Source organism: Oryza sativa, chromosome 3 (assembly GCF_034140825.1).
Source record: "Oryza sativa Japonica Group chromosome 3, ASM3414082v1".
In the NCBI taxonomy this organism is placed as follows: Eukaryota; Viridiplantae; Streptophyta; class Magnoliopsida; order Poales; family Poaceae; genus Oryza; species Oryza sativa.
Window position 1 is genome coordinate 28,148,736 of NC_089037.1, and position 19,656 is coordinate 28,168,391.

Sequence of the window (19,656 nt, forward strand, 5' to 3'; positions counted from 1 at the left end):
GACCCCAATCCACATCCTACGCCATCATTCATTAATGGGGGTGTCTATTTCATTTTTGAGAAAATCCAAAAAATACCATTGACATGCGCACAATTTCAAGAAATGTCATCGACAAGAACGAGTTTTATGAAATACCATCGTACAAGCAACTTTGTCCCAAAAACACCATCACTGTTAAGGTTCCATTAACAACCCTCCGTCATACAATCTGGAATAGGAATTTGAACTATTCAAAGAGTTGGAGATTGTAAGAGTAATTATACTTGCTAGAAGCTCCCTAAAGCGAGACAAGGTTCGTGAAGATGCATATACGTTTTACAGTGCTTTGCAAATTATCAAATTTAGTATCAAATATTCCCAAATTTTCATACCCAACTTAAAGTAACCTTTCCAGTTCAACCTACATAGCCCATACCATCACGGAGTTGCATGAACTCATTTTGCATCAATAGAATCGTGGTGGTGTGTTACCACACGAAACAACAAGAAGCAATTTGGTAACGGTCGCAACAAAATAGGTTTGCCAGCATCTCGTTAAGCCATGAGCACAAGTTGATCAGAAACCTCTAGCACCGTATCATTTTTATGCGCGTTCATTACATCGCTAGCACCAATAATGTAACCACATCAATGTAAATTGGCAGAGCTATGTGAGTAGTGATCTACTTTAGCAACTGATGATCTATGCATCACTGTGATCCTCTACAGCAAAACTCCTAGTTGGTTTTAACAGACTTCCGGATGATCTCGTGCTATACAGCAAAACTCCTAGTAATTTTTCACGTACGTGGTTGCCCTCTACGTCAAAACCTCCGTATTCCAAACTCACAGGTCAGCAATACCCATTGCACGCCGGCAGAAAGTCAGCAGCTCTTTAGCATTTTCAATGGTGTTTTCGGTCAGTGAAGCATCTTCTTTGCCCAAGGAGGACTTGTCCGCAATCCATCTCTCCGTGATACTGCAGATCGCCTTGAGCTGTTTTTAAAAAAATGTAGCATAGGAAAAGCAATGATATATTAAGTTTAGATGCATTTATCATGGGAATGAAAACTAAGATCTATGTATCTCCATGAAGGGCATGATGGTATCAGGATTGAATTTTCTTATAAAGGATACAGATGTGCGTAGCCCATTCTTCAAAGAAACACCCTCAACTGAGGAATCAGCTTCTGTTTGAATCCCATGTCTTTCAATGTCATCTTTCATGAGGGTGAACTTAGCCAAGAAGATAGACACAAACTGCTCGAGTTTTGAAGAGTTCGTGATGGTTTCTCCTTCTTCTACTTGTTGCAGTAAACGTGTCAAGATACACCAAAATGCATTTCGAGCTTCATTATCATCAGAGATCAATGGAAGAATGTCAAATAGGCCCTCCAGTAAGGGTAAATCTGAAACAATGAATATAACACCACACTGTGACACTGTATCTAAATAGTCATGTTTTCAACTCGCAAACAATGGCTAAGAATTATGAGATATTGCTCAGCAAAATGTGGCATACCATGGGACAGAATAGGTGTGAGATGTTCTCCATCAGACAAAACATTTGCTATTATGATTACCACAGAAGCACAATAGCCCTCAACCTGAAGCATAGTTTGTGAATATATAACATGATCAGCATGCTCATCTGGAACATAATTATATCTAATCTGCATAAATTTTCAGGTGCTAAAATCCAGGTAAGAACTGAGGCTATTGAGGACTCACAAGTAATAGCACTTATCAACCTAACTACGATCCCGAAATATATTCAATAAGAAAAAAAAATATTCTTGAAATATATATTTCATGCTTTTAATCCAGAATGGCATACCTTAAAATTTGTATCAATTAGTACAGCAGACTAAAACTATTTAGTAAGCAGGGTCAACTGCACACGACGTTAAATGGGACATGCAATCAAATAAATGAACTGTTAGTAGCATCATGCTCACCTCAAATTTATCTGGTAACTTGACTATATTACTTAGTGCTTTAATCAATTGGTCATTTGATGACATTACTTTTGAACAGTTGTCTATGGCGGACAGTTCTTCAATAAGTCGAAGGATTGAATCAAGAGAATCTGACCTGAAATGTGTTAAAAAAAAGTCAAGGTACTAAAATTCCATTCCTGTGCTAGACTATTCACTCAAAGTTTGAAAACCCAAAAAAAAGTGATTAGAAGGAAATATGACTATGCCATAATTCCTGGTTAATGCAAACAGACTAAGCAGAAGGAACATGAAAACTGTAAAATACAAAGACTAAATTATCGGTGAACATCAAGTGCCCGCATTTCAGATGGCATTTATGGACCTATCCATGCATTAGATTTATAGCAAGAGGATATGTTGTATGCTTTATGAACTGTAAATAGAGTATAGTTCACTAGATTTGACAGTCATCTGTTCTTATTTCTTAGATAATTTTACATGAACTGTACACTTTTGCAATTTTGAAGTTAGTTCAGACTTCAATTCACAGAAATCATACCTGTCTAGATTGTTCCCATCCATTGATTTTTCAAGCTCATTTAATAGCAAACCAATAGCACAGTCAACTAAACCCACTTTTATCAAGGGCTCGATAAGAATGGTAATGACATCTTGATCATCAACAAGAGCTGATAGAAACTCCAGTATCTGCACCCAATAATTTACAAAGGAAATAGTCACAAATTTTGAACATGTACAGGATTCAAAAGATAATGCCATAAGTCAGTTGGCCAGATGATTTCAGCCGTACCACAATTTCACCATATAACTATATTAAATATCTAAATCAAATATATTAAGTTATACTAAATCAAATATCTAAGTGCACAGCTTTTTGGATGAATTCCAAAATAGTTCATAGGCCATAAATGGTCAAAACTAGTTTGCAATTATATCTTCAGTGTCTGCAGACTCATGGCCTCATGGGAAACATGAGAAACAACTGCAGGTAAGATCAAAGTTGCCAATAATGATGAAATAAATAAGAACTCCTAACAGAAGGGCAATCAAGAAGTTGTTTGGATGTCCTGGACACATTACAATGGATTAAGAGGTCTGGTCATTACATTGATAGTGGCCATACATGTAACAATCAACAGAAATGATTTACATAACGCCCTTCTAACACTGAATCATAATAAGATCAACTGAAAAAGAACAAATTATGCAAACACATCTAACTAACTATCATTTGTAAAAGAATAAAAGTAGCAATTATTACATAGAATGTCAAATAGATAAATCATCCTAAAATGTTCAACATCAAGCTAAGGTCAATACAAGTTATCAACCTATTAGGATCTAGTTGACTGGATAGACAAGTACTTCACCTTCTGAAGTAAGGTAGCATGCACTGTGTTTCCAATTATCCACATAATACGTGAAAGAATCTCATCAGGTAAGAGAGCTTCAGCCCATGACATAGATGCGTTGCTCTGAAAAATGGTGCTCAATAACCTGTATACAAATAGACTGTGTGACTATGACTGCACAACTAGTAAACTTCAGAACAGAACTCGGGTTGTCATGATAGTCTATATACAAAAATAGAAAAGGAAAAAAAAAGTAGAAAGATAACATGAATGTGTATGAAGAAAAGGAGATGCATAATAAGGAATCATAATAAGGAGTACTTACAAGTGCTAAAAGAAGTTACATTTTACTTTTTTTTCTTAAGAACAGCTGTATATTCAAGCATTTTAATCCACAATCCACTAAATAGTGATGCTGTATATGTGTAATGTATGACTATCTGTCTGCATGTAACATATGTTGTAAGCATAAATTATAGTAAGATGCCTGATTCATTTCCACATGATAAATGCTTAATTTCAGGTGATAAAAGAACTTGTATTGCTAAAAACATATTGTTACAGGTTCAATAATTTACAATTTGCTAAAGGAGTCAAAGGGACAATAGCGTGCTTATTGTTTTTAATCTTGTCAGAGCAAACAAGAAAGTGCTATGTAGATAGTCTTAATTAGCACAAGCCGTGCATCATAGGTAAATATGTAGTGGAAACCACCCCGTAAAAGTTTCCAAAAAATTTCAAGAAAAATGTTACATATAGTAAAGATGATATTAGAAAACCACACACAATTTTAATATCAAACTTCGTTGGTGAGATTTTTTTAAAAAACTTTTGGAAACTTTTATGTGGTGGTTTCCAGGTTTCCACTACATAATTACGCGCACATTCACCATATTCCATGAATACCAACCTGAATGTTTCAGTAAGGCAACCAGGGTCATCAAGAAATAACTGATCCACGACAGTAGCAATTAATCCATTATGAGAAGTGATTGCATTGGCCAGAGATTTATGACAAGCTAAGTTTCCTATGATCCCAATACAGATTTCCTGTGGAGAACAAAATTCAGAGAAGCAAGACTTATTAAAATATTTGCTAGCAAAAACGTGGAGGCAGTAGTAGAAGGATATTCCACTTCACCTTTGCTCGAAGAAATTGTCTCACATGAAGGTTTGCCAAAAGTACTTCAAGTACAAGGTTGTTAACCTACAAGAATTAAAGATCCGCACAGTTAGCGCTTCCCGCAAGCAGTCAATGCACTTAAAGACTTACAATACAACAGTACAAAAATTCGATGATGGTGCAAGCAGTAGTTTCAGTGAATCTTAGAACTCAATTGATGATTCACCTTCTATTGCAGTAGCACAATCTTTTACAAATAGTACATGCCCGCAGATCATGAAAAGCTTTCTTGTAAATAATATATTTTAATAGATAAGAATCGACTCCTAGTAGAAGATACTAATCTTCCTGTTCAAATGTTGATTGATGCTGGCATGCTATTGGGATAGAGGCATGCCGAAAATTTCACAATCATAATCAATAATTATGCAGAATATCTCATCGTAGAACTTAAATTCAATGCACAGTTATCAACTATGACATGATATCAACTATCAAGTATAGAGATAAGTACCATAAGTTCTGCCTGAGGTTCAATAACTGAAAGGTCCCACAGTTTGCAACCTTCATTGTCCCACAGATCTTTGTCATGAGGCTGTTTTGGTTCCCCAACATCAGAACTAGCATCCTTTTCTTCTGTTCGTCCCTGCTTCACACTGTTTACATGGTATCAGAGGTTAGCAGCTGATAACAAAATCAGCATGAAAATCTAGCACACGGCTTTCACTTTTAGAGAACTCTAACTGAAAATAAAATCTCTGGAAGTAAATTGCACCTTAACTCTTTATCCACATCTGGTCCCTGAGGTACCAGCTTCCTTATGAGAGAGATGGTGAAGCTGGGATCAACTGTTGACTTATCATCAGGTAACTGCATATAATTACAAGCAGGAGAGAAAACATCAATAAAGCAATGGAACACCGATTGAAAATATCCAGAAGTCATTTCTAATAAGTCAACTGTCAGCTAAAGCAGAAGCTCGCAACACACAGAAATCTCACTAAAAATTATCTAGAACCATGCGGAATTGTGGATTAAACCTTCACATTCGCATGGAACACTTGATTACGAGAATTTTGAGCATGCAAAGATGATATATAAGTTTTCAACTGTAAATGGTACATACGCTCCGTGAAAGCACTTGAATGACATTGGGGACACTTAGATGACAGTAATGCCCACGAGTTAAAGGACAGTAAGGAAGCACACCAAGTGCTTGACGAAATGCCCACGAGTTAAATGACAGTAACGAAGCACCACCCGCCACCAGGTGCTTGACGAAATGCCCACGAGGGCGAGAGTGTGAAAGCAATGCAGCGCAAAATGGGTTGGAGAGACGGGTAAGAGAGACAAAGGGGATGAACCGCAAGAACTGAGGGGGCAAACGCACGTACCTCCGATTCCGACGAGGGTGCGAAGGGGAGATGCGTCGGGGCCTCCTCCTCCTCGTCGTCGTCGTCATCCTCTTCCTGCTCTTCACATGGTGATGACGCGTTGCCGCCCTCCTGCTCCGCCTCGCCGCCTTCATGTGGGTAGTCAGTGGTGGCGGCGGCGGCGGCGGCGGCGGTGGGCGAGGCGATGAGCCGTGGCGCTGGCGCTGGCGCTTCGTCGTCGTTCCTCGCCTCGCCGCATTCCCCGAGCGCGCCTTCTCCCGAGGAGGAGCCAGGGGCCAGCGGAGTGCGGGAGCCGGTCGAGGCGACGCCCTCGTCCTCCTTCCCCGCTTCGCCGCCCGCCGGCAGCGCGCCACCTCCCGGCGAGCCGTCGGGCGCCACCGGAGCGTGGTCGGAGGCAGCTGCCGCGGGCGAGGGCACGGCTCCGCCCTCCTTCCCCGCCTCGCCGCCCACCGCGGCGGCTTTTCCTCCCGGGGAGGAGGTGGAGGAGGAGCCGGGCGCCATCGGAGGTGGTTTGGTGGTGGGCGAGGCGAAGGCGAGTGTGCCGGCGACGGCGTCGGCGACGCGGGTTTGGGGTTTCTTTCCTGCCTCGTGAGCTGACGCCGGTGCGGTCCGTTCAACTCCACTCGCAAGCAAGAAATGCTCGGGCTTGTAACCGGGCCGGGCCTTCTGATAGATCACACTGGGTCTAATTAGGCCCATACAAATGTAACAGTTAATTATGTATGTACTACATCTACATATTACAAAACGGTATACCGTTCTAACGTAACAGTTAATGCTAAAATGATAGTAGCATGATATCGTAAGATACCAGATCTAGTATCGGACATGTGTATCATGTCGGTACAATTTATGACATCAACATGGTACCTATAGTATCGTGTATGGTATATATGAGCAATAGTGGAGCTAGAAATTTTGTGAAGCCTGGACAAGTCTAACTACAACGGTAAAACCATTATCCAATTGTCTATTGTTTATATGCTCATTTTACTACCAAATTTAGCATTCTAATAAAATCACACCTCAATATCTCGCTTAGTTGTTTTTTTAAATAAGTAGAAAACCTAGACAACGGTATCCCGTTGAAACGGGATACCTTTCTATGAGACGGTACCTGATACTTGATGCATGCTGTGGTACCAGCTATATGGTACCCGATACCTATGATATACCTATAATACCTAGAACCTGATACATGTAATACTCGTGTAAGAGAATAGTTAGCATGTCTATCCCGTTGTAACGGGATGCTATTTTGTAGCTGCCCTCTTAAACAAGACGATTGGTCTACCTGTATGCTATGATATACACTTGTGTTTATTGTCTTCGAAAGGTATAGCATCATGTAGTGGCCCTCGCCTAATTAGGCCCAGGTACACGGCCCATCTGCGATCAGTGTAGTTGAACTGTTTGTTGAGAGTTGAGACCCGAGAGAGCACCGGAGAGAGAGGGCGCCGCAATGGAGGGTTCCGGTGCTCAACCTGTCGGCGGCGCGGCGGCGGCGGCGGCGGCGCCGAAGCGGAACAACATGGACTACACCCTCGCGGCGCTGAAGCTCTTCGGTTGCCAGCTGGCCGGCGCCACCGAGGCCCCTCCCTCGGAGTCGGACGGCACCTCGCAGGCCCAGATGCTCTACGGCATCCGCTTCCAGCGCGTCTGGCTCCAGGTCGCCTCCCCACCATTCCCTATTCCCCCCATCTCCTAGCTCCATCTCTCCCTGACGACTTGTGGCGGCAGGCAGGGCGTGGTGGTGCTGGCGGACTACCGCGACGGCGCCGGGCACATTCTTGTGGATGACGGCTCCTGCGTCGCCGAGATCACGCTCACACCGAAGGAGGCCGAGGGGCAGCCATGGCGAGAAGGTTTGTTTCTTTGCTCGTGGCGTCCCCTTTTTTTTTGTTGGAAAATCGTCAAAATGCACATATAGTTGTGCAGTTGTGGATTAATCATATTAGTTGTATCATGTGATTCATGGCGGGACGGATTGAGATTTCCATCAACTCTGGAACCATACACTATCCTAATAATCACTAGTTCGCCATTAGGGTGGCTATCAAAACCTAACTTATTGTCAGGGCATGTTTGTCCTTAGATGGTAACATGTGTTATTTACGAGAATGCTATTGGTTTACAAGCATATTGTTCAAAATAGTTTTGCGCTTCATGCTTGATTTCTCATCTGCCATGTGGTGCTATGGTACCATCCAATTGGCATGCCGAATTTGCTGGCAAAGTGGAGTGGAGTGCTACTTAATCTTTTGCGCAGCTTTTAGCCTTTTACTCTGTTTGTGCTGTAGACCTATAGCCATTTTGGTACTTTTCCTGGATCCTGATTCATTTGCTCTAGTTGATGCCCTATTTTATTCTGTAGGCATGTATGTGATGGTTCTTGGGTCATATAGTGGAAAGGAATCTCTTCCTCGGGCCAATCGGCCAGTGATTAAGGTTACTTCCCTCATTCTTTGTGTGTCCCTACCTTCTCGGTTTTCACATGCATATTTCTTTCTATACAGTATATTTATTTTGTTTTTTCTGTCCATATAGTTATTTCAAAGTTTGAACATCGCCAACATTTGCAGTTTAAACCTTGCTTGGTCAAATGATTTAAAAGAAAGGAAAAGAGAACTAGACTCCTAGATTTAGCTTGTAAAATAAATACTAATCCATCCTAGTGATCTCACTTTCTGGAGCCTTCAATCTCTAGATTCTATAGCGTTAGGAGTAAGAACGAGTTGAAGAGCAAGATCCGTGTCTAATCACACGAGCATATTGATAATTAGTGCCAAATTAGAGTTAATTAACCTAAATTTGGTGATACTGATGAGAAGAAGACCCTTGATTCATCCGGGATCATATTACTTCAACTTCGTATTACTATTACAGAAACAAAGTGGTTACATATTGTATCATTGTGCTTGTTATCTGTCCATATCAGATTGTAGGAGCCATTTATATATCAAAATCTTATTTGAAGTGTAATTTTTCCATTATCTATTACTCTGTCAGTTCTCTATAAGCAAATGCAATTATCATATCTCTTTCGATTGTTAGTTTGCTCAACTTCGCGTATCCAACAGTTCTATTTTGTTCCCAACACCCTGTGTTCAATTTGTAGGCAATTGCCATCTTCATGATGTATTCATTATAATTGAAGAGACAATTTAATAGGTAAAGGAGTCTTAATGCAAATCTTTGGTTCATGCCTTTCTGGTTGCTGTTTGTGTTCAAGTGATAACCGTAGCTGAAAAGCTTGAAACCATGAATACATGATTTCTTTTAGAAAGCTCCATTCGGTTTAGTTAGTGATATGAAACATAACCTGACATTCTGAACACATTTGTTGAAAGAACAAGGGATTACTAATACTACTATGTACTGCATTTGGAGCTTTATTGGTTGATTACATTCGAGATAATTTTTCTGAATTTTGGCCAACATTAGTCTGCAAAAGTGGGTGTTAGATCTGGAGATTTGAAGAACTTTCTACTCAGCTGTCAATTTTACATAACATTATTCTTGAGCCAACCTAAATTTGAGGGAAATGACCATAGTAGAAACAACTAGTAACTTTGACATTGACCAATCAGCATGGTGGTAACAACAGTTGCAGGGTTGCAGCAGAGTGACGGGTTACTGACAAGTTGCAATCTGTAATCCCCTTGCAATGGTCATCTTTGCTGAACCATGTATTTCCTGATTATGTGACAGGCTTGCAATAGCTACTGAAATCATGTGGAAGGCTTGTTCTTGCATGTATTAAGTATCAACCACGCTCTCTTCTATTTTGGTGACATGAAAAGACAAGGATAAGATGGTGGCTCATTTTTGTTGTTCATACTTTTAATCTAGTACACTTTTGCTTGGGTTAGATTTAGGCATTGGCAAAACATATCTAGGCAGATTACTGTAGTTGTCACTTTCAATTCTCAAAAAAGAACTAGAAACTAAGTTCTGTTGTTGGGCTTCAGCCTTAAGACGTACAAGCACTTAAACATTACCCACTGCATTAGTTTTCCTGAGGACTCTTATCAGCATCTTGCTTTTAACGACTTTGAACTTGATTGTTGCAGGTGCATAAGCTAGTCGATCTTTCCGCGCAGCCCGACCGTGAATCAATGTGGTACATGGAAGTAGTTGAGGCCTTCAACTTCTTTTACTTGCAGTTCTCGGCTGCTAGCCCACTGATGAAGCGCTAGTGTCCCTGACCTCTTGTTCTCTCCAGTGCTCAGATGCTTCGTTTGGCTGTAGGCCTGTAGGCTGTAGCCCTTCCTAACACTTGTCCAGTGCCTATTTTTAACGGGTAGTTTTTGTTAGGGCTAATATGTACTCCTTCGAGCATCTCACATTGTGGTCGTTCATGTCGTGGATGGGTTTATTTGGGAGACGTAAACTTTTATCCCAAAGAAACTTGTCCAGAGTAATACTAACCTTTCATGTTGGTAAAAGAGAATGAATTCTCAGATGCACTCAGAAATCCTTTTTGTGCCATTGATAACATGAAAGAAATCTGCAAACTTTTTTATGGCGTATACCTGAATAGTAAGTAGGGTTCGCTTTAGCATTTGTCTCACCTGGTTGCTTTGTAGCCAACAAAATTGGCATTGCCAAATTATTTGGCTTACTTGAATATCAAAATACTACCTCCGGCCAGTTATATTCATGGTTTTAGAGAAAAGTCCTGGCTTATTTTCTTTGTAATTTCAGTTCAAAGGGATTTTCCAGAAATTACCGCTCATTGAGTTGAACTACTCGGCATCGGGAGCATTTTCATTTTCTTTGTAATTTGGATATTTGGTTGTCCTAAATGTCAATTAATTATATCCAGAGGGAGTATAACTTCTTAAAGTTGGTAAGCAGACCAGACAAATCATAGCTATTTTTCGCCAAAAATTTGAGGAGGTGACTAGGGATCGGTCGTCCGATCCAAATCTCCAAAAATCGGGCGCTGACGTCAGTGCTACCCATATGTGTAAAACCACTTTAAACTAATTTTTTTCTCTTCTAAAATTTTTTTTCTCTTAAATTATTTATCCAAATCATGATCCGATTGCACCATTAAATTCGTTGTAATTAAATATTCAAAACAAGACCACACATGGATATATTTCGACGAAATTTTTTTAGCTTATTATTGACTTTTTTTAAAATGTTGCACGATGTTCCACCAGTTATATCGGAATTGTTTCACTAAGTAGAACGGAAATATTTCAATCGTTAGAATCGGGTGTTGTTTCACCTTATATAAAAACAATGTTTCAGCAAATAACGAAAAAAAAGTTTCAATTCACTGCAACATTAGAACCGTACATAGTGAAACATTATAAGTACACTAAGTGAAACATTTTTTTGGTGGAAAAAAAAGAAACGAATTCCGAGGGTTTCCAAAATATATGGATGATTTGTTGCAATGGAGTATTTCAATTCACTGCAACATTAGATCTATAGATAGTGAATCATTATGAGTGTAGTAGATGAAACATTTTCGGTGGAACAACAAATAAACCAAATTCTCTTAACAAAGGGTTTTTAAAATATGTGGGTAATTTGTTGTAATAGGGTTGTGTGTGTGGACACGTGGTGGACCAGGGAAGAGCGCGCGTGCATGGGGTGGGGGGGGGTGCCCGAGTTCTGCTCCCCCGCCCGATCACCCGATGGCAATCATTCTCGAAAATTTTAGCAAAAACCAATTTTTGTCCTTCCCAAAAAAATCCGGCAAGGCTGAAAATAGCATGAACCAAACAAACAAGCCGAGACGGGACGGGGCTAAATATAGCGACCCTCCGCCGTCGCTATACGACGTCGACGCTACGGAGTACTCAATAACTCAAACGACGGTATAGTAGTAGCCAGATCATATCTAATCCATGCCGGTGGACACTGCCAGTGGGACCCACATGGGTCCTCTGATCTCCAGTACCTTCATATTCCGGGCTGGAGAAGACGACGAAACAGAGGAACAGCTGGCAGCCCACCCCACCATGAATAGAACTGGGCCCCACCAGCCAGAAGTAACGGACAAACGTCATCCCACCGGAGCATCCGCCCCCGTCCGATCCGCGATCGGACGGCCCAGATCGCCCCCGCCCGCGCGAGCCCGCTCAGCCACCAGCTCATCTACTGGATAGCATTTTCCCTTGCCGCTTCTTCCTTCTCGCCTCGCCGTCGTCGCCTTCAACTTCGAGGCGAGAAGCGCGAGATCCCAAAAAAAAAAAAAGAAAAAATAGAAAAAAAAAACAAGCGAGGAACAGGAGAAGCGCCGCGGCAGCTAGCTGCCACGTGGACCTCGCCGCCGGCGTCGCCGCCGCCGCCGCGCGTGGATGCCCCCGCGGAGCCCGCGCCCATGGCGTCCGTTTCGTCGTCCCCGTCGTACTCGTCGCAGGCCGCCGTCCTCCTCCTCCTCCACCAGCCGCCGCACCAGCACGGGCACGGCGGCGCGTGCCTCCGGTACCGCGGCTCGCAGTCGCAGGGGAGGGGGAATGCCGTAGCTACGTCGCTGGGGCTCTCCGCGGCAGGGCGGGGCGGAGCGGGGGGCCTCCTCCTGCTGCCGCCGCTGCCCGCGCTGCGGGCGGCGGAGGGGAAGGATGGGCGGGCCGTGACCAAGGATGAGGAGGAGGAGGCGGCGGCGGCGGCGGTGGAGGAGGAGGGGGAGGTGGAGGTGAGGAGGGAGGAGGACAAGCCAGGGGACGATGGGTCAAGGGAGGCCGCAGCGAGGGGATCGGGGTCGGGGCGATTCTCCGCCGACTACATCTCGCTCGGCATCAGGGAGCCCGTCTACGAGGTAACCGATCGGCGATCGAACGCCTTGTAATGGTTAATGGTAAATTGGAGACAGCAAGGGACTCATTCTTATGATCATATAAGTCAAAATTTAAATTTTAGAACTTAATTTTGAATTTGATTTTTTTTCATTGTAGATTATTCGCCGCATTTGTTTTTTTAGTCACTAAGGATACGTATATAAAAGCTTTACTCACAAATGATTTTTTATTTGCTAATAAGCGATTCGGATAAGGTTGCAAGGTCGTGCATCAGCTAACTTCTGTTCCTAGTCAGAATTATGGATTGCAATAGCTCATGTTCTCAAGGTCTTAAGTCCACTCAACAAGCCAAATGGAAATATTGCAATATGATCATTGTGAGTGTCCAAACGTAAATAAACAATACATTATATGCCGTTAATCCAAACGTGTAACTTTGGATGGAGGGCTACCAGTAGGCTTCATGCATAATAAATCTTTCTCTAGGTTCAGATTTTGCTCTCTCTTTTTTTCAAGTCATGGGGAGTTATGTCCCTCGTTGAGATCATTTTCTTTGCAAACTCAAATGGCCGTGTGCATCCTAGATGCAGAGGCTGGGGATGTAATCATCTCCCTTATCTAAAATAAATCTGCAATTGTCATGCTAATTTGATGCATGTTTCTGTAAGGGTAGGTTTGCTTTGGAATGAAATGCCTGTTACATATTCTGGGACTTCTGCAAATTGCAAGATGCAAATTAACTTTCCCGGATATCAAATTTTACTCAGGTGATAGAAGTAAAATCTAATGGGAGGATGTCTACCAAAAAAATAAGCCGGAGGCAGCTATTGAAATCAAGTGGTAGGTAGAAAGAATATGTTTCTCAAGGACTGTAAAAAACATGATTATGTAGTCTGTACCAAACTCTCATATAGTGCTTGATAATTTACTGGTAACAGTTTTAGAATTTGAAAATGCTGCCATTTCTTGTGGTTTTGTTCATTCTTGTGAATGTCAAGCTCATTGACAGTATTTATGTTGATCACCGACCTTTTCTTATAGGCCTCCGCCTACGAGATACCAGAAGCGTTGACCCATCGCTATGGCTAATGAATTCAATGCCATCCTTGCTGGTAATAAGATACTTTCAATAATTAATCATGTAGACTTTACTCTGTATATGTTTCCCATCTTTTCCTACAATTTTCAGTTACACAAACAATGGAATGAGTGATGCTAATAATTGTGTATGTACAAGAGTCTGAAGATAGTACAATTGCTCTGTTACAAGTATCTCAGGTTGCCTGTCAAAATTACCTATGTTATTATAGTCAATCACAGAGTCAGAGTTCAATTTTTTTTATTCAAAGATAGAAGTAAAGAAAAAGGTTTTAATTCTGCAATATTTTCCAGCTCACATTTCGTTTAGCTGTCTTTTTCAGTAACCTGCATTGTGATTGTAATCTTGACAACCACTGTTCATTACTATGAACTGATAACATACATAGAATATTTGTGTATAGCTTTTCATGTAAACTTCCATATCAATATATTTGAACTCTATGTTTGCATGGTTACTAGATTCTAGATTTATGTAGAAGTTAATTTTTTGCCTTATCAACCTGCTTCACAGTTCAACATATTGCTTCTATGTACCATTTCATATAGGTCCGTGAACAAGCCATATTAGTAAATCTTGGTTCCTTGCGAGCAATTGCTATGCATGAACGCGTTCTTATATTCAATTACAACAGGTCAGTTTGTACACTAGTCATTTTAATATAAATTGTATTTTACTTGGTGAACATCACTATTGTTATGAAACTTATCAATTATTTTATCTGACTTGAGTAGCCCAGGAGGAAAGGCCTTCTTAGATTCATTACTGCCACGGTTAAATCCAAGAAATATCAATGGTGGACCAGCAATGCCATTTCAACTTGAGGTATCAGGCATATGGATATTCTTATATTAATCCATATTTGTGGTCTGGAACAGTCTTAATATGATGATATTTTCCTTGTCAATTGTTTCATTTATATTTGCCTCCATGGAAGGTTTACTTTGTTTTCAACTCACATAGGAATAAGATTGTCATCCATGAGTTTTCCTAGTTTCTCTTAACGGTCGAATGGAATCTTGAACAAGAATAGGATTATCATCTTTGATTTTAAAAGTTCTTTTTGATTGTACAATATCTTTTTTGGTCTCATTAGTTATTATATTAAATCATTTAACATATATTGCTGACAAAAAACATTTTTATCGCCATCATGCATTTGCCAACATGTCATGCTATGCTTGCATTTTCACCCGATTATTGAGAGTACCATCCTCCTGCCAAATACTGGGCCAAGATGATCTGGTTATTTATTGCCTTCTCTTATATTCAGGTTGTCGAAGCTGCCCTGCTTTCTAGAATACAAAGGTTGGAGCGAAGGCTAATGCGTATCGAGCCTCGTGTGAGTGCCAGAAAAGTCCCTGCTAGCTCTACATCTTGTACAAGATTGTATATCCTGATGTTGTTAGTTCTACTTTCTGGTGCATATTCAATTTATGGAGCAATCTGATATATTGTCAATAGGTGACTTAAGACACTTACGAATTCCTGTTCCTGTCCTCTATTTTCTTGATTTCAACCTTGAAAACTTCATTCAAAGCACATATATACAGAACTGAACCAATAATAATGCATGTTATTTCCATATCCTGCACCCTAACTCTTTCCTTTGGCATTTAGAAGTCCCTGACTGCAGATTTGCACGCCTTCCTCTATATTTTTATACATCTTTACCAAATGGACTAATTGAAGCACCTGATCTTCACACAAGTCAACTGCACAAATCATAAGCTACTGTCAATACCTAGCTTTTTGCTGAGCACTTACTAAGTTTAACACTAGGGAGTAAGGATCTTCTTGAAGTCCCTTGTAAATCACAGACAAGACATAGACCAGTACCATGTGTCCGTGCCACATGATCACTGCAGAATTCCTTCTTTTTTAAAAAAAATGGGAAACAGTCGGAAAGAGCCCTACCAAGCTGACCCTGCATTTTCATGTGGTATTTTAGGTGTTGTCGTATTCTTGTGTTTGTGTTTCAGTCATGTATGGATCAAGAACATGCCAGTGTTCAAATTGACTCTATTTATAATGGAAAAAATAATAATTTGGGTATCTGGGCTTATATCTCAGGTGGGTGCTTTGCTTGAAGTTCTACCAAATCGGTTGACAGCTGATGTGTTGGAGCAGCTTCGTCTAAGCAAACAAGCATTGGTATTAAAGCTGCGCTTTAGAATCATTTCCTGGACTTGTTTGTCAAGTTTAATTTTGTCTCTATTCATGTGTCAAGGTTGAGCTGGGTTCACGAGCAGGTGATCTCAAACAAATGCTTATTGATCTCCTAGATGATCCTCATGAAATCCGTCGAATATGCATAATGGGAAGAAATTGCACGCTCGACAAATTAAGTGATAACATGGAGTGCTCCGTTCCTTTAGAGAAGCAGATTGCTGAAGGTATGGATTGAGAGCATCATTGGACTTTTTATATTTTGGAGACATATTACTGCCTTCATGGATTTTTTTTTGTTTCCAAGCATGGCATGTGCGGAATTCACAAGGAGTGTTGCAATCACTTATTTGTCAGTAGTTAACTGTTTGATTCTGTTTTACTTGTTTCATCTGTATTTTTTTTGTTTTAACAGAAGAAGAGGAAGAAATTGAAATGTTGTTGGAAAATTATCTTCAAAGGTATTCATCTGCAATACAATCTTTTCAGATGTCTTGTTTCTTTCTTGCAGACCTTCATTGTGTATTCTTACTGTCAGATGTGAATCAATCCATGGTCAAGCAGAGAGACTTCTTGATTCTGCAAGAGAAATGGAAGATTCAATTGCGGTCAACTTAAGGTCTGTCTACTCTCACAGACCACATGATCTCACAAAGTTTAGCTTCATCAATGCATGTGTTCTTATAATTTATAACAATGCTCACTTTTGTGATTTTTTTGCTCTTGAATATAATTGGACAGTAAAAATATATGTGTAAATGTATGAATTTTAATAAAAACTATATTTTGAATTTAATAAACGATCTAAGGTGACAACCGAACATAAATTACTAGTTCAACCAGACAATCAACCATTGTTTTCTACTCTTCTCTCTACATTTATATTCCAAATCATGTGCATGGTCCATAATTTGTTTAACACCCTGAAGTCACTCCAACTTGGACTAAAATGGTCTTTGATTTGCAAGCCCTGCATCTAAACAGACATCGCATTTTATTTGCTGCCTCTAAACTGTTTCTAGCAGCTACTATTTCTTTGTGAACCCTTCATCCAAGCGACTGAGTCCAACTGTACTTATCATAAAGCTAGGCTGCGTGCATCTAGAAGATCATGTAGCATGGTAGCTTTTCAGCAAAAAGAAAGAGAAACACGTTCTCCAATATGGAAATAGAATTTATATCCATCAGATAACTGTAAAATGATCTTTCACATATTTGCAGTACAACCAAACTACAATTAGCATCACTACAAATGGACATTTCAGATTCTTAAATTTTATAGCTATATTGTGGCGACTAGCGAGAAAATACCAATTAAGAGCAAACAATACACTCCAAGTCTCCAACATAGATGAAATTAAGAAAGCAAATGCAAGAATTACTTGGAAATGGAGGACGCACCAATTATGTACCGGATACGTACATAGTACTAGTCTCAAAATTTTGCAAATGTTCTTTTGTGGGTTGGGGCCTTGGGGGCATGACTTCATTATCCTCCATCCTTTACTCTCTGTGGTGTGCGGGTGTCCACAGGCCATGGCGGTGTGTACTTTGCAACATAAAATGCCAGCATTATGTTTCAGGTTTCAATTATCAAAGCATAACCAGATAAAAGAAAGGGGGACTGCTTGAGTGCTTCAAATTGCATTCCCATAATTTTATTTTTTTAGAACTGATTTAAGATGAAATTATGAGAGTGGGTCTTGGTATAAGGTGGTGTGTTCCTGCACCTCTGTTTGTGTAGCATACAATCACAATAAACTATTTGAGAATTGTGGGATCTTGTTCTTTTTGGCGGATGTGAAATTTATGTGAACTAGCTCAACATCACAAACATTTCATAAATTATGGGTTTTCTTAATTCTTACCACATTGGGCATCCTTACAGCTCCCGGAGACTTGAAGTAAGCAGAGTTGAGTTGCTTCTTCAGGTTGGAACATTCTGCGTCGCCATAGGAGCATTAATTGCAGGTACAAAAATCTGTCAGCGCTTTTGTATCTAGTGATTTTCAAATTTCAGTTCCTTTCTATCACTCTTTATTCTTGAAGTAATGCTATAATTGAACCGTTGTATTTGTTTCCTGTAGGAATATTTGGCATGAACCTTAAATCGTACCTCGAGACAAACGCGGTATAGCATTGCACTCTTGAGTTCAATTCTGCTTTCTGCCACGTACTGGCACTACTTGATATAGCATGAGTTGATGACGAGTTTATTTTGGAGCAGTGGGCATTTTGGGCGACAACTGGTGGAATAGTAGTTGGAGCAGTGGCTGGATTTTTCATCATGTACTCATACCTAAAGACTAGAAAGATATTGTAAAACTCTGTAGCATTCGGTACTCCTAGGAATGTAAATAATTCGGTTTTGATCTCATTTTGAAAGCTATTGATGGAGGCACGTACAGATTCATATGAGATTGCTTTGATGCTCCCACGAATGCTGTCGTGGGCGTCGGTTCTGAACTTTGGACCAAGCGTTCGCTGCACGCCTGATGAAGCTAGCAGCCTAGCACCAAGACCATAGTATTTCGCATCTCTTACATAAAGCCGTGGCGGTTTTCATGACTGCACTGGGTGAGAGTGCTGAACAGTGTAACTCTAGATTGATCAATGTTACTGATTATCTTTGAAAATATTTGCCTGGATCCAACTTTGTCCCGCGTTGACATGCGCATGGATTTCCCCTTGTGCTTTCACTTTTCATACAGGCTGCCTGTGTCAGTTCCACGTGTAATTAAGATTTGGCTCATCGTGATTGAACCTTCCTCCGTCATAAAATAAGTTAATTTTTAGAGTTGAAACTTTGTCTCAAGATAAGTTTATTTCTACTTTCTTACCTAGGTTCTCCACAAATCACCCCTTTTTAATGTACTAGTTTTCTATTAATAAGGGGTTTTGGTCTTTTTTCCTCACACACACTAAAGTTTCCCGGGATATCAGTGATTCACTAATTTCGGGACTGAATAAGGATATAAGAAGGTGCCTGTGATGTTAGAAATGCAGTGTATTTCCACTATGAAGTTTTGCAAGTGACATCCCTATTGAGTGTTATCGGAGAAGTGGGAACAGGGGTTCCCCTCGGGGCGTTGTGGCTCATACTAAGACCTACAAGATCTACATCTTCAAAGTGTCAAGAAGAGTATGAGACTCAAAAGATCTATAGTTTCAAGGTATCAATAAGAGTATACAGACCTATGAGATCTACATCTTCAAGGTGTAGAAGTGAGCATAGATAGACATAGGGACAATTGGAACGAAGACTTTTGCCTATCTAATCCACTTGTTAGTCTATAGGTGTGATTGTCACATCTGGCCAACTAGCTTGGAGGGATAGCGACAAGGCTAAACATATCAAGTTTAGTGGAGTGGGCGCCACTCCTACATGCATGCATCGGCATTGACGACCCCCCCCCCTCACGTATAAAAGGAGGATCCATGCCACCGATAAAAGGGCTCGTACACTCATCTAATCTAGGTTAGCCAAACATTGGGTGAGAAAGGATCTTCTCCTCCTCACTTAGGCTGCGTTCGGTAGAACATTTTCCCAACTCCTTCTCCTCGTTTTCCGCGCGCACGTTTTTCAAACTGCTAAACGGTGCGTTTTTTATAAAAAGTTTCTATAGGAAAGTTGCTTAAAAAAATCATATTAATCTATTTTTGAAAAAAAATTAGCAAATACTTAATTAATCACGTGCTAATCGCTGCTCCGTTTTCCGTGCCGGGGAGTGAGGGTTCCCAACCCTTACTCCCGAACACAGCCGAACTTTTCACATCTTACTTATAATTATCTTCATCATCCATGTCCACCATACAAG

The 19,656-nt window shown here is 40.6% G+C and overlaps 3 protein-coding genes across 5 annotated transcripts; 2 read left to right on the plus strand and 1 right to left on the minus strand.

Moving 5' to 3' along the window:
* Positions 1-515: 515 nt before the first annotated feature.
* LOC4333739 (uncharacterized) lies at positions 516-6,404 on the minus strand. The gene is made up of 11 exons (NM_001418469.1): positions 5,810-6,404; positions 5,191-5,285; positions 4,930-5,071; positions 4,434-4,499; positions 4,203-4,342; positions 3,311-3,437; positions 2,479-2,627; positions 1,938-2,073; positions 1,502-1,586; positions 1,117-1,388; positions 516-975 (listed from the first exon to the last, which is right to left on the minus strand). The coding sequence occupies exons 1-11, from the start codon at positions 6,308-6,310 to the stop codon at positions 826-828; spliced, it is 1,863 nt and encodes a 620-aa protein (NP_001405398.1). The 5' UTR covers positions 6,311-6,404; the 3' UTR covers positions 516-825.
* Positions 6,405-7,206: 802 nt separating this feature from the next.
* LOC9270058 (uncharacterized) lies at positions 7,207-10,471 on the plus strand. Of its 2 annotated transcripts, XM_026024028.2 has the most exons (5): positions 7,207-7,478; positions 7,554-7,674; positions 8,184-8,257; positions 8,928-8,980; positions 9,883-10,286. In XM_026024028.2, the coding sequence occupies exons 1-4, from the start codon at positions 7,272-7,274 to the stop codon at positions 8,958-8,960; spliced, it is 435 nt and encodes a 144-aa protein (XP_025879813.1). In that variant the 5' UTR covers positions 7,207-7,271; the 3' UTR covers positions 8,961-8,980; positions 9,883-10,286. The 2 variants fall into 2 exon arrangements, with proteins under 2 accessions (XP_025879813.1, NP_001405404.1); NM_001418475.1 differs by lacking the exon at positions 8,928-8,980 and having other exon boundaries at positions 9,883-10,471.
* Positions 10,472-11,951: 1,480 nt separating this feature from the next.
* On the plus strand, positions 11,952-18,502 carry LOC4333741 (magnesium transporter MRS2-A, chloroplastic-like). Of its 2 annotated transcripts, NM_001418482.1 has the most exons (13): positions 11,986-12,590; positions 13,338-13,410; positions 13,612-13,682; positions 14,218-14,303; positions 14,404-14,494; positions 14,943-15,011; positions 15,743-15,823; positions 15,900-16,065; positions 16,254-16,299; positions 16,377-16,457; positions 17,727-17,809; positions 17,926-17,969; positions 18,066-18,502. In NM_001418482.1, the coding sequence occupies exons 1-13, from the start codon at positions 12,153-12,155 to the stop codon at positions 18,159-18,161; spliced, it is 1,425 nt and encodes a 474-aa protein (NP_001405411.1). In that variant the 5' UTR covers positions 11,986-12,152; the 3' UTR covers positions 18,162-18,502. The 2 variants fall into 2 exon arrangements, 1 of the variants encoding a protein (NP_001405411.1); XR_001544880.3 differs by lacking the exon at positions 16,254-16,299 and having other exon boundaries at positions 11,952-12,590; positions 16,350-16,457; positions 18,066-18,491.
* Positions 18,503-19,656: the final 1,154 nt, after the last annotated feature.

Excerpts from the sequence above, each read along its gene's own strand:
- LOC4333739 (NM_001418469.1), bottom strand. The coding sequence starts at position 6,310 with ATGGCGCCCGGCTCCTCCTCCACCTCCTCCCCGGGAGGAAAAGCCGCC. Across the intron at positions 3,438-4,202 it reads TGCCTTACTGAAACATTCAG|GTTATTGAGCACCATTTTTC; the intron begins GTTGGTATTCAT and ends ATTTGTATACAG. Across the intron at positions 1,389-1,501 it reads CACACCTATTCTGTCCCATG|ATTTACCCTTACTGGAGGGC; the intron begins GTATGCCACATT and ends TCATTGTTTCAG.
- LOC9270058 (NM_001418475.1), top strand. The coding sequence starts at position 7,272 with ATGGAGGGTTCCGGTGCTCAACCTGTCGGCGGCGCGGCGGCGGCGGCG. Across the intron at positions 7,479-7,553 it reads TCCAGCGCGTCTGGCTCCAG|GGCGTGGTGGTGCTGGCGGA; the intron begins GTCGCCTCCCCA and ends GGCGGCAGGCAG. Across the intron at positions 8,258-9,882 it reads CCAATCGGCCAGTGATTAAG|GTGCATAAGCTAGTCGATCT; the intron begins GTTACTTCCCTC and ends TGATTGTTGCAG.
- LOC4333741 (NM_001418482.1), top strand. The coding sequence starts at position 12,153 with ATGGCGTCCGTTTCGTCGTCCCCGTCGTACTCGTCGCAGGCCGCCGTC. Across the intron at positions 15,824-15,899 it reads GTCTAAGCAAACAAGCATTG|GTTGAGCTGGGTTCACGAGC; the intron begins GTATTAAAGCTG and ends TCATGTGTCAAG. Across the intron at positions 16,066-16,253 it reads AGAGAAGCAGATTGCTGAAG|AAGAAGAGGAAGAAATTGAA; the intron begins GTATGGATTGAG and ends TTGTTTTAACAG.